Below are 15,827 nucleotides of genomic sequence, written 5' to 3'. Positions count from 1 at the left end.
GGGACATAGCGGTGCGAGAAAAGGAGAGGAGGGGGAGAAGAAAGAGGAATTAAAAAAGAAAAGAAAGAAAGAGACAGGGAGGGAGGGAGGGAGAGCGAGCGAGCGCGATAAAAAAAGAAAGATGACATCCCCTGAACTGAAGCGCCGAGGTGGAGCGGCGGGCTGCGGCCGAGCTCTGGCGCTCTCCGCCGGGGTCAGGGCTTAACTCGAGACCGAGGCTTCGACAAACGCCCGAGTGGCCTGTTGGCGGAATCGCGAAAAAACACAAAGATTTATTAATTGAAAACATGAACTGTTCTTTCGTTTATTGCGTATGTTAGCAAATGTATGGTACTTTTATTTAACGATCAAGCAATATGATCAGTGTTAGCATCATGCATGGATAATGTTTAAGGAATAACATTATTGATTTCGTCTGCTGATAGGTATTTTTAAGTCATGAATATTAAAAGTAATGCGCTGTTTTTGACAGGCGGTACGCCGTAACGCAATGGAAAAAAGTTCTTAGCAAAGTAAAAAAAAAAAAAGATAGCAACAGAATCTTGATTTCTGCCGTCCGTCCGTCCGCCTTTCATGTGCTATTTGATAAATATCTTCCGACAAATAGATGCATCAAAACGTTTAACTATATATTTTTTTTATTATTTTATTTTTACGTCGGATTTGGCGCATCTGTGCAGCTACTAAACATTTTGCGCGGTACGCGGAGAAATGCCCGCGGCTCGCAGTCGCGTCGCAATTAGGATCACTTAGCTGAACCGCATTCCCCTTCACTGTGCTGCAAAATGGACACTGCGTGGAGCAATTTTCTCTTCCAGGTGAGACACATTTCGTCTTGTTGGGGTTTGTTTAGCATTTTTAAATATGTGAATTAGTACTTTTTGGTAACTATATATATATTGTAATAGAGTTGTAGTTACAAAGTAATAACCGAAGCCCAGTAACAGTGTGAACGATGAGAGAAAGGATTTGTTATTCCCAGACCACACCCACCCAAACCCAAGTGGAAGGGACCCTCCAATCAGAACTGCTGCCGGTCCATACCTCGTCTCCCCAGACCCCTCCCATCGAGCAAATAGCTCCACCCCCATCCACAGTGGACACTGCTGCTCTGAATGAAGAACCTGTACCTGGTGAGGAGGAAGGGGGTATGTGGGAAGTCTGTGCCATGAAATCTGAAGTAGCCCACGAAACGTTTTTAACTTTCAATTTCCGTTTTTTTTTGCTAACGGTTCTGTGTGCAAATTTATGTCCTTGTGAATAGTTAATTTTTTTTATTTTCTTATGTGAGACCAATCAGCAGTCACCATATCTATCTAGTTTTCTGTGAAGTTAGGATTGATTGTGACTTGTATTTTGCCTACAAAACTAAATAAATAACCTGCAGGAGCCACTGTCATGTTTTTGAGATTAGCAATTTTTTGGTGAATACAATCTGACTATAATATAATCTATAATAACAATAAAGAAAAATTTTTTTTTTATATATAGGATCAAGATGTTTAACTTTATACTGTGAGAACATGAAAAGCAGAAATACGCTTTGAAACATTTTAATATGGCGTATTTTATTGTAAACTTTTTTCATTTTTTCCCCCTTGATTGTTTCAGTGAAGCCAGTGTCTCGGGCAGCCCGTGTAGCCCACATCTGCACCATATGCAGCAAGCAGTTCAAGAACAGCTACAACCTGCGGCGCCACCAGTCCGTCCACACTGGCATCCGCATGAAGGACCGCACAGCCCGGGAGAGGGAGGGGTCTCTTAAAGAGGAGGCGGACAGGACCACCGTCCCTCTCTCCCTGCTGCAACTTTCGGTTCCAGCGCCTCTCGCCCCTCAGGCTGTGCTGCAGCAACCCCAGCACAACCCTTCGCTGGGTGCCCAGGACGGCAATGGGCTTGCCATGGTGAGCGTGGTGGGGTCTGTGAATCCCATTCCTGCTCCTGCTGCAGTTGTCATGGCGACTGGGGAAACTGTACAGGTGAGATCATGCCAGGTTCAGGAACAGTTTCTTCATACTGTAATAAAGTATTCATAATATTATGTATTAAAGTGCAAGTGATTTGTCATTGTGATACATAACACAGTACACGGTGACACAACGAAATGTGTCCTGTGCTTAAAACCATCAGCCTTGGTGAGCAGTGGACAGCCATGACAGGCGCCCAGAGAGCAGTGTGTGGGGACTGTGCTCTGCTCAATGGCACCTAGGCGGATCGGGATTCGAACCGGCAACCTTCTGATTCCCTAACCGCTAGGCCACCTCTGCCGGACACACATTATCATGTGTCCCGGGTCTTTTTCCTGCTGTAGTCCAGGAACAACACACCAAATACTATCTGTTGATTATGTTCTGCACCTTCAATGGCACGATTGCATTTGATAAAAATATTATCTACTACCAATTCAATCACATGTGCATGAAAGTGTACTGTAAACATTATGTGGGTCCGTGTGCTCAGTAAACTGCAGTTATCAACCATAAACATCATCTCTGCTGTATTAACATTGTACTACCCAAATTGATAATGTAATAGTGGTGGCTTTAATATTTCTTCTTTATTTCTATTTTTTTGCCAATTTTGTTCGCCTTTTGAAAAGGCAGGTGAATGAGAGTTAAAATTTCCTCACTTGAAATACGTGTCACTGTCCGTCAGCGGCAGGTAAACCCCAATCCCAACCCCGTTCGTAAGAATCACGCTTGCGAGACGTGTGGGAAGGCCTTCCGAGATGTGTACCACCTGAACCGCCACCGGCTGTCGCACTCGGACGAGAAGCCCTTCTCCTGTCCCATCTGCCAGCAGCGCTTCAAGAGGAAGGATCGCATGAGCCACCACGTCAAATCTCACCAGGGTGGGGTGGAGAAACCCTACGTGTGCCCCAACTGCTCCAAGGCCTTCTCACGGTGAGACACACCCAGATTGCACACCTATTGTTTATTTAACGTGAAATGAATGTAAATTGTATCTGACGTTCATGTGTGTCTGTGTTTTAGGCCAGACCATCTCAACAGTCATATCAGACAGGTCCACTCTTCTGAGAGACCCTTCAAGTGTCCGGTACGCAATAATTGGTCTACATTTGACAATCTTATACATTCATATGTGTGACTGCCAGTCCTAAAGCCCAAATACAATTTGTGCTATAAATTAGTAGTGATTAGCATACTACCAGCATCCCAATTTAAATGCTGTCAGTAGATTATTAAAATAGTAAACTATTGTTAGTATTTTAAAAGGTTTTGTAAGTGCCGGCTCCGGGATGGTTGGAGTAATTGAGCGGTGTAACTGTGGCCCACTGTAGACCTGCGAGTCGAGCTTTGCCACGCGGGACCGGCTGCGCGCTCACATGATCCGGCACGAAGAGAAGGTGCCGTGCCACATCTGTGGCAAGCTGCTGTCAGCCGCTTACATCACCGATCACATGAGGGTGCACAACCAGTCGCAGCATCACTCGTGCCACCTCTGCAACCGCAGTGAGTTTCGTTATTTTGCGTTCGTGTGGGTTCTCCTCCTCCCTCCCTAGCACTGTCGAGAGAGTAATGGGTTTCAGCACTTTAATACTATTGTGTTACATAAGTTTTTATATAAAAATCAATTTTATCTTTTTTTTTCCTAATGTAGTTACTGTATTAATAACATAATAAGGTGTTAAGAGGTTCAGTTACAGAATTTCACTATTACAGAACCTTTTTGGCTTCATTTTTAATTGGACACATATTGTAAATTCATACTTTTCATTAGACATTGACTCTTGTTAATTAATGGGAAACAATGTTGTCTGTGATTTTTATCATCCTTAAATAAGTCAGGATACTTTTGTAACGTCCTTCCATTTGTTCGCTGCAGGTTTCACCACCCTGACCTACCTGCGAATCCACGCCCAGAAGCACCACGGCCAGGAGTGGAAGGAGAGTGGAGGGGTTTTTGGAGCCACCGCCTCGGGCGGAGTTCTCGTCTGTCAGCTTTGCGGAGTTCATTGCAAGACCCCCACCCAACTGCAGGGCCACATGGGTACCCACAATCCGCCAACCAGCACGCCCAGCCCGGTCACCTCCAGTGTGGGGGCGCCGCCGGTGAGCGCCGTCACCCTCGGCAACATGGTGTCTGCCCCGGCTGTGTTTGTGACCGGGAACACTGTGGTGGACCTGCTGGTGTCCGACTGTTCGAGCATCGCCCAGCCGCCTCACAGCTAGCGACAATAACGAAATGCGTGATACCGTTACAGTAACCCAGTGTGGGGCTAGTAAAACACGCTCTCTCACACACACACACACACACACACACACACACCTGATAGTGACTGCTTGCAGAGCAGACTCACATTTACACTAGACGTACTGGTAACAATATTGTAACATAGTCACCTTAACACAAACGTAGGCCGTGCCACACAACACACGACACACAGCTACTGTAGCAAAGGCAACGTTAAAACCCTCACAACGCTCACTCAGAACTTACTCGTTCTAACCCGCCGCTCCCAAAGCATGAGCCGTGGTGCGTTCCGTTTGCCCCAGTTTACAAGTCGGAAATCCAGCCGTGGGCCACCGTTCGCAGAACCGATCAGTTGTTGTTCAGAGACGGAATGTTGAGCGTACTTTATACGCGGCCTAACTGGAAGACTAGGAGCGAGAGACACTAGCCCGGTTTAACCCAGCTTTCATGACCGAGTCGAGGTTTTTATCTGTCACGTGCACAGTTCTGGAAGTACAACACGCAGGGAAATGCATCGATGCACGCCGCTTGGGGGTAGTGCGGCCCATCTGACCTCGGAGGGCGTTCCAGATGGAGTTTCTGATGGGCAGCACCGACATTACTGACTTCGGAACGCACCATTAACGCACCATGTGCTTGATCTGTTTCCGCCACCCCCCTCCCCCTTCCCTTCAGTAGTGCCATCAAGTGGCAAAAGCAGGTACTTTCCCTCCTCTCCCGTCATGGACAGAACTTCAAAAGTGAGGGTGGGGGAAAGGGAGGAATAAGACAGCCGGCGAGGGGGGGGTGGGTTCCTTTCAGCGAGGAATTGACGTCCCCCACCTCGCTTTCCGTAGGACTCCATCGGAAAGCTGTGATCTTGTGTACGTCTACTGTACCCTCCCCGGCTTCTCCCCTTCGTCACTCTCTCGCAACACTACTTTCTCTTCCTTGCCTGGCTTCTTCAAGAAATGACTGTTAAAAGTCTTCCCGGACAAGACCAGAGTTCTTACCTTACGCTGTCAAAGGGTGGTGTGTGTGTGTGTGTGTGTGTGTGTGTGTGCGCACGTGCGACTACACTAATTCTTACTCTTTTTGTTGTTGTTTTTTTTTTTATCTTGTGAACAGAATGCCGTATAAGAGTGGCTCTTGGTTTACGTAGGACTTAAGCTTTGTTATTTTCATCCAGATGGACAAAGCAGGCGCCACGATTATTAAAGGAAAAAAAATGAAAAGAATCCACCCTCGTCACAGGGTCGCATGTGTCCTTGGGAGAGCCTGTTGAGGTGTGGTCGTACTGTAGTCTCTGAGTTTATACTGTGGGGGGGGGGGAAGGGGGCGGGACGTTTTACTGTTTTAGCGTTAAGGAGAATTTAGTGAATTTAGTTGTACTATATTAATAAAAAATAAAAAAAAAAGGTGGAAAGTAGGAAACAGGCAACTGACTTACATTACAGAATCATTAAGCACCTTAAAAGAATCTAACACTTTTTTTTTTTTTTTTCCTTGCCTGTTTTTATCATTGTGGTTTCAGTCTGTGAGCCCTTACAGAATTTATCTTTTTTTTTTTTTTTCCTTTCTTAATTGCCTGGTTTGGTTCCCGTTAACTAATTAAGTATTAAACTGATTGTCATAGCGGATTTGCAGTAGAAAGGGGTGCAGGGGTGAACTAATTAATTTTCAGTAAGGAAGACCTGGAGTATGTTAACGCCATTGGTTGTTGCTCTTTAGAAAACATTATTAATGTGACTCATGTTTCTATTTCCAGTATGATTATAAAGGGAGGGGGGAAAGTGTTTGCTTTTGGATGTTTTTTTTTTTTTCCCTTTCTTGTTTTTGTGATAAATGTGTGATTTTAAGTGAGGGCTCATAGGAATGAGTTGAAATGTTAGATCATCCTCTTGAAAATGCCCATAATTGCAAATTGGTTATAATGGGGGAAATATACATATATATTATTTAAAAAACAAAGTGAAGAAGAAAACAACATTTTCATTGGACAAAAATCTACATAGTCAGTTTCCGTGTTGATGTTGTGTCTGGGAAATCCGGATCTTAATGTAATTTGGAGATCTATATTTCTCCTTGAGAAGAGTAGGTACGTTCATTTTTGGTTCTGGTCATGTCTTGATTTCCTGCATTATGCTAACGTCATACCTCTTCCATAGGAGTCTGTACAGTTCTGGCAGAGCATCTGAATGCCTTATTGTACTCTTACCACACTCAAATTCGTTCAACTCTAAAACTATTTTAAAATCTTGGTCTTGGATCCAGTAAGAATATTAATGGGATGTATTTATATTTATATTTTTATATTTCTCAACAGTATGCATGTCTATGAACAGTTGTTAGAGCAAAACAATGTTGATGCTTTCCATGATCATGAATATTACGTTATTATTTTGTAGATTATGTAGATCATGTTATTATTTTGTAATTTTGACTATTAAAAGAAAAAAAAGAGTAATCATAATCTGCAGAGGATTTTTGCCTGTGTGTCTGTGTCAAATGCCGTGAATGAAATAATTCACCGTTTTTAATAAAAATTAATAAATAATTGCAAATGTACTACTGTTGAAATATGCCATGATCCCTTATGAAACTGATAGTTCTCGTGCTGAAATCTGATTGACTCGTGCATATGTAACACCACATCATTTTAAATCCATATTGATGAAACAAAAGGTGAATATGAATTAATATTTCATTATATTGATGATTTTACTCCACTGTTCAAAAGCAAAGCTTGTGCAGAAATTTCCTTGTTGTTCACTTGTACTAAAATAATTGAAAAGGGTTTTATAATAATGAATGAAGCTTTTAAAGTGACAGATTTGGGTTATCGACAGCAGACTTAATTGTTGCTGATGAAGTTCCTCTCTACATGTATGCAGATATTCCATCATTAACAGCCATTTACAACTACCACATACATAAAATTATGAAACCATGTGCATCCAATGCTCACTGAGGTCTTTCGGGAGTAAATGTGATCTGATCCCACAGTAGACATACTGTAAGTGAAATAGCAGAAAGCAGCGACGTTGGCAGACCCAGTGCATGACAGTTTGTTCCGTTTAGGTCTGTGTGTATCTGCAAACCGGGCAGGGTGCCCTGTCTACTAATGAAAGTGGTGGGCATGTTGTCTTCAGAACTAACAAATTGTGCCTTCTTTAACATATGGATGCCTGGGGTGTGGTACCTTGGGAAAACATTGCGCCAAGATCTACTACAAGCTACTCAGTTGGAGGCGGTGTGAAAGTTAAGTGATTGTCATTGTGAAACACTGCAGCACAGCACACGGTGACACAACGAAATGTGTCCTCTGCTTTTAACCATCACCCTTGGTGAGCAGTGGGCAGCCAGTGTGTGGGGACGGTACTTTGCTCAGTGGCACCTTGGGATTCGAACCGGCAACCTTCTGATTGCTGCAGAAGACACACACCCCTGCATGGTAACATCACAATACATCACACATCAAAGAGTTCAAGGTGTTGGCTCGACCTCCAAATTACCCAGATCTCAATCTGGTTACATCTGTGAGGGGTGGTGGCACCACGGAGGCCCTAAAGCATCTGCTGCTAACATATTGATATCACAGGACACCTTCAGAGGTCCTGTGGAGTCCAACCCTTGGTTGGTCTGAGCTTTTTTTTATGGACAAGGGCCTCAGTATTCCTACACAGAGAGCAGTTCACCTGTGTTCCAGGCGCATAAAAAAACACTTTCGCATGGCTGCATTAGCTACGACGGTTCACTATCGAAATAAACCGCTGAACGCCATCAAAGCCCTCCGAGAAACATCTCGTTTCGCTGCATGCCACTTGGAACCCAATTCTATTTCCGTTTGCTGACGTGTGCAGTCCATCCACTGGAACGGTCTTTTAAATGCTTGTTTATTAAGGATCTATTTAATTTTGTCCGCACAAGGACGTTCGTCCTTTGCATTTGTCCCGCAGCGCGTCTGATGGATGACATTGGGGGGGTCACGTGGTTTGAAAGAGGAGCGCGCGGATCAATAACGGGCCTCGAGAGCGTCCGGACGACAGTGCGCCGGCGCGCGCAGGCACGCACGCACGCACGCACGCACGCACGCTGCGTTGAGTCTCTTGCGCGACGCGCGACCCGCAAGCCGCAGCTGGCCGCGTTTTGGGGGACTTAAAGAGATTTAAAGGGGGGGCGCGCGCATCCGCCTAACGTGGAGACGCAGGGAGCTGCAGTCGCATCCTGCCGACGCGCGTCTATGACAGAATTATCATCATCATCATCATCATCATCATCGAATCAATAAATAAGATTTAAAACGACTGGTGAAACCATGCCAGCGCTTCAGGGCTGTAGCACCCGCATCCTGCAATTCGCTTGTCCCCGGAGCCGAGGGTCGACAGGCCGCTGACCGGACACCGCGGAGCCCAGCGCCGTAAGCCTCGCACGTTTTTCACGTATCCGCATCCGTCCCCTTTTTTTGTCGGTGTGGGCATTGTTTATCTCCCCGCGGCGCGTCCCGGAGCCGGCGTCGCTGCTCCTGGTGTGTGTGCGTGTGTGTGTTTTATTATTATTATTATTATAACGAGCTGCCGGTTTATTCGGCAGAATGCACTTCGCTCGCGCAGATTTTATTTCATTTTAACAACTGATGTGTAAAAAAAAAAAAAAAAAAAAAAAACGCCGTGCGTTTGCGCTTTCTCTGCGTAGCGCAGTGCGCAATTTTTGGCAACGCGCGTAATAAGGGCCGGTCTAAGTTGCCTTACTGTTTGACGCAGTGTTCAAGTGACCGCGCGTTGCTACTCCGCGGTGTTTGTAGTCCCGCCGCGTGCCGGGCTCCTCCTTTCATCCCCCCTTTTAATTCACAAGCGATCCCATTCAGGCCTTTATATTACGTCCGCCGTCTTATTGTACCACGAGCTAGCTCTCTGCTTAATAAAAAATATCATTTAAAAAAAAAAAGATGAAACGGGGAGCGTGATCAACCGGCAAACATTTCCCTGTTCCCGCAGGAGCGGGTGGAGAACCGTTCTTTGAAGCCAGCCGGGCTCCTGAAGATCGACCGAGACGGGACCATGCTGACCCTACTGGTGGCGGGATCCATGTTCTTCCCGGGACTCTTCCTGCTGTCCAAGCAGTGCCTGAAACGCGTCCCTGGCCTGTGCTGGAGCGAGGGGGACGCCGTCATCGTGTCGGCCAGGTAGACCGCGCAGGTCTCGGGCAGGCAGCGGCCCTGGTCGGAGTTAAATAAGACAAAATGTACACCTTTACGCGGACCCCATTTGGATGAGGGCCAGCGACTTAGTTTTTGCCTGATTATCTGTGAAAGAAAAAGTACTTTTAAACGCTCTCGTGTTCTTACTTTAGTCGTGCACAATTCTACTCAACGTCAATGCCGACTGATTGTTAGCTTAAATATATTAGCTGGAATGTTTGAACAGTTTTTACAGTTTGTTCCTTTAATATATTGTGAGTGTACATGTTTACTGAAGCTATCATGCTAATCAACACTGAAAAAAAGTAAACACTGGCTAAACTCAATAAAATGTTAGTAATCTGTCACACCTAATATTTTAGCATTGGTGTAATATGAATAAACCAAACAAGCCTTCTGTCAGTAGAGTTATGGTAAAGTTAAAAAAAATATACTCACAGGCATAAATAAGACAGCTTAGTTTAATATATTTTTAACTACTGTAATGAGAAAAAAAAAAAAACCTTAAACCAACAACAGCTACGATTTAGATTTTTCAGTGTAGTGGGTAACACACTCGGCCGTGAATCACAGGTTCAAATTCCACATTGTGTCCCTGAGCAAGACACGTAACCCCGAGTGTCTCTAGGGGGACTGTCCCTGCAACTACCCTGGACAAGGCCTTCTGCTAAGTTCCAAAAATGTTAATATAGTTATCTTCCTGTCTTGTAATACCACTCTGTACCACAAGAGGCGATATTAAGGATATATCTTATATATCTCATCTACTGTATCTGTCTGTCTGTCTCTGTCTAGATAGACGAGGAATAGACATTTTTATAGATGCCATATTTCTGGTCATCTCAGCGTAATTTAGTCCCACAATAAAAATATTGTTCTGTCTTTTTATTTGTTTATTGTGATAGTGTTGGACAGCTTCCTGGTGAAATACTGGAACCTTGTTATATTAAATTTGTTATATTAAATTTTCTTTTTTATTTTAAAGGTTGGTGAGTTCTATTCAGGCCATCATGGCTTCTTCTGCTGGTTACATCATCTCCACCTCCTGTGAAGACATTATTGAAGACCAGTAAGTGCAGTGTTCAGCATTGTTTCTACGGCCTCTTTGGAGTTTAGTCAGTTGTTATATGTTCTTTAGAGTGCTAGTTATACTTCTTATTATGACATACTAAAACTATCTATCGTGATCATTTAGGTTTCAGTGATTATAACTGACCTTTCAAATTACATTTATATTACAAATCGTGTAGCAGCAAGGCAGCATCCATGGAAGAATATAGTGCATAGAATTTAGCATCTCCTTTTGATTTCAGCAAGGGCTTGAAGGCAGAACGCAAACTCAATTGTCCATTCAGTTTGTGTGATTCTTTGGATTTTTCTTTTTAAACTGACATTGATTGACAGAAAACTACTTTGTTGATCTGATAGGGTAAAGTGTCTTGTCCCTGAGCAAGACACTTAACCGTAAATTGCTCCAGGGCGACTGTCCCTGTAACTACTGATTGTAAGTGATGAATAGCGTGAATGTAAATGTAAACATTGTTGCTGGTAGTTGTCAGTGGTGCCTAGTGGGTAAGGAAGCGGAATTGTAACCGAAGGGTTGCAGGTTTAAATCCCGAGCAACGTACCATCCCCACGCACCGCTCCCCGGGCGCCTTTCACTAAGGGTGATGGTTTAAATGTAGGATGTACCTTGTGCTGTGCTGTGTATTGCAATGAAACAATCACTTTCACTAGAGAAATTCAGCAGAATTGTGGACCATGAACACATTGCAGTCAGTCAGCTGATTATATAGTTGAAGTGTAAGTGTGTTCTGCAGGATACATCATGTTTTTAGCTGCGGATGTTTTAATTACAGAATTATCTCTGTCTGTCTCCTTCTGCCAGGCATTGGTTGACCACCTCCTACATTCTGTTTGCCGTCCCTTACTTTGTGTATGACATCTATGCCATGTTCCTGTGCTACTGGCATAAGCTTCAGGTCAAAGGTCACGAAATGGAAAATGGCCCCAGGCCTCTGGGGGTCGCCCTGACCAGCTACCTCCGCAGGGAGTTCCTGATGGTCCTACACCATGTCGTCATGGTCGCTGTCTGCTTCCCTGTCTCTGTGGTAACTGTCGAAAATATGTTTGGAATTGCTAATGTGTGTAGCTAATTTTAACGTTAAAAAATTGTCAGAACTAAACAAAACATAATGAGACACAATCACTTAATGTTGAATTTAACTGCACCATAGGGTTGGAGGAATTTATTGGAGGGTAGCATTCTCTGTGATTCCCTTATTTAGCATCAGCAGAATGAATAATTAAAGCGGGGTTGCCATTTCAGATCTTGCAAAAACTCCGAAAATTGTTAGTTGCATGAACATTGTAATGTACTTGGCAAAAATTGCACAGTTAATTAGGTAATTGTTTATTACAGTTGACTGGTATAAAAGCTGCATTACATTTTGGTCACTTGAAGCTCTTAGAAAAACTGACTTGAACGGTGCTGCAAATAGTTACATTTGTCATGACAGTACAAATGACATAATTTGGATGATAGTGCCCTGTGTTGAAAGGTGTATTTTTTTCCCCCTCATGTCCTTGCAAGTGTTGCCAGATCCTAAAAGTGGAAGTATCGTAGCAGCAGTTTAAAATTATCATATTGTATTATCGTAAGTTATCGTACACACATAATTTCCATTCTAACAATGCTCAGAAAATCTCAATAACACATATCATCATTGACTGTGCATATTATAGTGTATAATGCAACTTTTACTTACAAAAAAACACCTCTGGGCAGAACAGTGTCTCTACCTAAAAACTGGGGTCTTTCTCCCATACATTTCGGTAAGTCTTTTCCGTAACTGCAACTCCGCCCTGCAAATCCGTGTTTATACCACTCATCATTGTTTACTTTGAGCGTCACCACGCGTTACATCAGGGAAGTCAAACACAAGGAGCCAAAGCCTGTAGGATTGCGTTTGGCAAGGCAACTGAAGCACTGCATTATGGGATCTGTAGTTTGTGTGTTGTCAGCACTTCATGTCACCGGGACATAATAATAGATCTATATTAATTAGATGGGGGTCCATATGTAATTGTACTGTGTGTTACATCGTGCATTGTTTGGCTGTAAAGGCACGTAAGACGACTGCGCCTAAACAAGCCAAGTATGTTTGCGCAGCCAGATGAAAACAGAGACCTATATTTGTTTGTGCTAAATAACTTGTCCATGAAATGAAGGGGCAAAATTATCAGAATTATTGATCGTACATTGTACAAGAGGGTACAATTATGGTACAAATACGATAATTATCGTACATCTGGCAACACTGCGTCCTTGTGGTAGTGTCGTATGGTGTTGGTATTAGAAGCCCACTGACCCACTTTTTTTCTTTTTCAATCAGTTTTGGAGACAGGGTAGAGGCGATTATTTCCAGGGCGTCATGTTCCTGGCTGAACTCAGCACCCCATCAGTCTGTCTTGGGAAAATTCTCATCCAGGTATTTCTTCATTGCAGATTCTGACTTCTTGCGTGAACTCTCCTTTATCAGACACCCATTGTGCAATTCATCAGTGGTCCATTTCTGATTATGGTGTGGGACCATTCTCAACAAAACAGTGACACTGACGTGGTAGTGGGATGTCAGTGCTGCGTTGATAGGACTGGATCATGGGTTTTACACCATATCACTGTCCACTGGACAGGAATCGTCCACCGATGAAGGGACAAAGGATGGTAGTAGCCTAGTAACACACTCGCCTATGAACCAGAAGACCCAGGTTTGAATCCCCCTTACTACCATTGTGTCCCTGAGCAAGACACTTAACCCTAAGTTGCTCCAGGGGGGGACTGTCCCTGTAACTACAGATTGTAAGTCGCTCTGGATAAGGGCGTCTGATAAATGCTGTAAATGTAAATGTAAAGACATCCCACCCAACTCAAACTGTACACAACTCTGCCTTTCTTTTTTTACTCTCCTTTTCACTCTCTCCCTTCAGTACAAACAGCAGCATACTCTTCTGCACAAGGTGAATGGAGCTCTAATGCTGATCACTTTTTTCGTCTGTCGAGTTCTTCTCTTCCCTTACCTCTACTATGTCTATGGCAGGTATGACACTCTTTGCTTCTGTCTTTTCTTTTGATCGCTTTCTTGCGCTGTTTTCTTCCCGTTTTCCTCGTTCGTTTGAGTCTGAAAGTCACCTCCAGAAAAATGAATGTGCATTGAAATAAGCATAGCATATTGGGTAAAATGTGATTTCTTCCTTTCTCTCCCCCCAGATATGCCTCCATCCCTTTCTACCTGGTCCCTTTCTCCGTGCCATGGCACTGCAACCTGGGCGCGGCCCTTCTCATGGCCCCACAGCTCTACTGGTTCTCCCTGATCTGCAGGGGAGCTCTGCGGCTCTTCACCGGATCCCCCCGGCGGCCCGCAGCCCCTGCCAAGCCGGACGCTGATGGACACGCCTCTGTGCTGCAGCCGGCGAATGGGTACAACGCCCGCATGGTAGAGCACAATGCATCTCCTCCAACGCACTGAGGGCACGAGGCGTGCTGCAAAAAAGAACGTGTGGGAAGTACATGGTGGGTGTGGGAATAAAAAGGGCATTGGGGCGAATTAGGGGCTGGGGAATGTGACATGAATAATATCAGAGTGTCATGGTAATTATTTTACAAAATATTAATTACAAAAATTACCCTACCCTGAAAACAGACTAATGTCATCACGTTGTTCTTTATTATTGGTTAATTCCTGCCACTGATTGGTTATTTGTTGCAAATGAGTGTTATCTAATGATTATATATATATGTAATACTCATTGTATACAAATGGCAACATAGACTTTTCTTATTCTGATCATATTTTTTTATGACATATTGCCCAAACCTTAACTGAAATTTCTTGTGGGTGGGGTGTGGGGGGGATGCACTTACCTGTACCCTGCAGAGTAATTATTGCGCTAATGTTCATTACAGAGCAGTACACAGGCAAACATAAAGGATCTGCAGGCCTAACGCTAAAGTATTCAGCAAAGCTGGATTGGGCCGGTGAAAAGAAAAGAATCCCATTACTTATTTAATACGTATTTACGTACATTTAAGCGTCCACTTTCATGCAAAAATGACTGTTCTGTAACAGAAATAGGCTGCATATGGATTAGGGATTGTGCAAGGATGCATTGTTACTAATGCATTATCAATGGCAAATCTCTCAAAAGTACAAATATGGGTACCAAACGTGTGTTTGCAGAGAGACCAAAGGGTACTTTTTATTACTTTCAAGCGTTTAGCCAGACGTCCCGAATGCACAAGAAGAATCTCTAATCCAACAAAACTAATGTAATGAAATCCTGTCTGTCCGTCTGCGAGGAAGGTAGCTCAGGATTTGGGAATGTATTATTTTGTATATGCCAGTGCATTATTTATAGACGGCCTGTCCTACTTAGTAAATGAAGCAGGAAAATATATAAAACGTGCTGAACACACTCCTACTACATACGTAGTTACGGTCATTCAGAATCATTGTAGACCCTGGACAACCCTGTTGTCTTTAGGAGAAAGGAGACGTTCTCATAGATAGTATATCGCGCTGCCTTATCCCTACATTTTATATACTTTTATTTCTTCTTCTCATTTTTAACCTTCAGGAAAGACCTATTTCTTTCAAAATAAAAATGTGATTGGTGTATATAGCCAATGTAAAATACCATAGAGTTTCCAAAATATTACTTTTGAGTATTTAATGGTTTAGATGTTTGGCATCATGTTTTCCAGATGTTAACTTATTTTTTTTGTTTTTGTTCTTTTTTTAATCTTGTAAAATTGATTTCTGAGTTGTCATTTAACACCCACAAGTCATGTCTCTGAGATCACAGAATTGAACTGTATGTTGGACTTCCTAACATTACAGTCAGTGTAGCTCATTTTCATATGAAATTAAGGATAACCCAGTTTGGTTCACCCTCATTTGCTGCATATGTTCTGTTGCTCTTTAGTTACGATTGAAAAGCAAAGATATGGGATTTGCAGAAAATACATTCTACTACAATGCTACTCTAATATGCTTGTTATTATAAGAGTTAACCTAATGAGTAAAATCAGAAAAAAATACAACCTTTTTCTGTTTGCCTGTTTAGACTGGCATGGGCCATTATGCTGAAATAGCAATTTCAGCCACTGTACTCGAAACTGTACTTCTCATATGCTTGTTATGTATTTATTTTTTATTTTTTGTATTTGTTTATTTGGTAATGTGCATATGTATATGTTTGTTAAACAAAACTCTTACCCTTCTGTTCTTCAATATATAATGGCTTTATTGTTCTTCAGATTCTCAACAGGAAGAATATATACTCTTATATACTGTTGCTGGCTCTGGTCTATTAATGCATAGTATTATCTGATGCATAGTGGGAAGCACTATCAGCTCACCTTTAAAAGGGA

General features: G+C 43.1%; 2 protein-coding genes across 3 annotated transcripts; both read left to right on the top strand.

The window, feature by feature from the left end:
• The first annotated feature begins 79 nt into the window (after positions 1-79).
• mazb (MYC-associated zinc finger protein b (purine-binding transcription factor)) lies at positions 80-6,667 on the top strand. Its single transcript, XM_028963940.1, has 7 exons — positions 80-818; positions 983-1,133; positions 1,612-1,979; positions 2,656-2,903; positions 2,994-3,057; positions 3,302-3,473; positions 3,847-6,667. Exons 1-7 carry the CDS (start codon positions 786-788, stop codon positions 4,191-4,193), a joined length of 1,383 nt encoding a protein of 460 aa, XP_028819773.1. The 5' UTR covers positions 80-785; the 3' UTR covers positions 4,194-6,667.
• A 1,495-nt stretch (positions 6,668-8,162) lies between these two features.
• Positions 8,163-15,751, top strand: tlcd3bb (TLC domain containing 3Bb). 2 transcript variants are annotated; one of them, XM_028967771.1, is made up of 7 exons: positions 8,169-8,614; positions 9,192-9,379; positions 10,380-10,463; positions 11,283-11,505; positions 12,790-12,885; positions 13,385-13,494; positions 13,665-15,751. In XM_028967771.1, the coding sequence occupies exons 2-7, from the start codon at positions 9,255-9,257 to the stop codon at positions 13,921-13,923; spliced, it is 897 nt and encodes a 298-aa protein (XP_028823604.1). In that variant the 5' UTR covers positions 8,169-8,614; positions 9,192-9,254; the 3' UTR covers positions 13,924-15,751. The 2 variants fall into 2 exon arrangements, with proteins under 2 accessions (XP_028823605.1, XP_028823604.1); XM_028967772.1 differs by lacking the exon at positions 10,380-10,463 and having other exon boundaries at positions 8,163-8,614.
• The last annotated feature ends 76 nt before the right edge of the window (positions 15,752-15,827 follow it).

This window comes from Denticeps clupeoides, chromosome 2 (genome assembly GCF_900700375.1).
Source record: "Denticeps clupeoides chromosome 2, fDenClu1.1, whole genome shotgun sequence".
NCBI classification, from domain to species: Eukaryota; Metazoa; Chordata; class Actinopteri; order Clupeiformes; family Denticipitidae; genus Denticeps; species Denticeps clupeoides.
The sequence above is the reverse complement of the archived record's forward strand: the minus strand, read 5'-3'. Positions and strand labels throughout refer to the sequence as shown.

Bases quoted from the DNA above. Each gene is read 5' to 3' on its own strand.
- mazb (XM_028963940.1), top strand. From the start codon at position 786: ATGGACACTGCGTGGAGCAATTTTCTCTTCCAG. The intron at 1,980-2,655 runs GTGAGATCATGC...ACTGTCCGTCAG, and splicing joins CGACTGGGGAAACTGTACAG to CGGCAGGTAAACCCCAATCC. The intron at 3,474-3,846 runs GTGAGTTTCGTT...TGTTCGCTGCAG, and splicing joins GTGCCACCTCTGCAACCGCA to GTTTCACCACCCTGACCTAC.
- tlcd3bb (XM_028967771.1), top strand. From the start codon at position 9,255: ATGCTGACCCTACTGGTGGCGGGATCCATGTTCTTCCCGGGACTCTTC. The intron at 9,380-10,379 runs GTAGACCGCGCA...TTTATTTTAAAG, and splicing joins GCCGTCATCGTGTCGGCCAG to GTTGGTGAGTTCTATTCAGG. The intron at 13,495-13,664 runs GTATGACACTCT...CTCTCCCCCCAG, and splicing joins CTCTACTATGTCTATGGCAG to ATATGCCTCCATCCCTTTCT.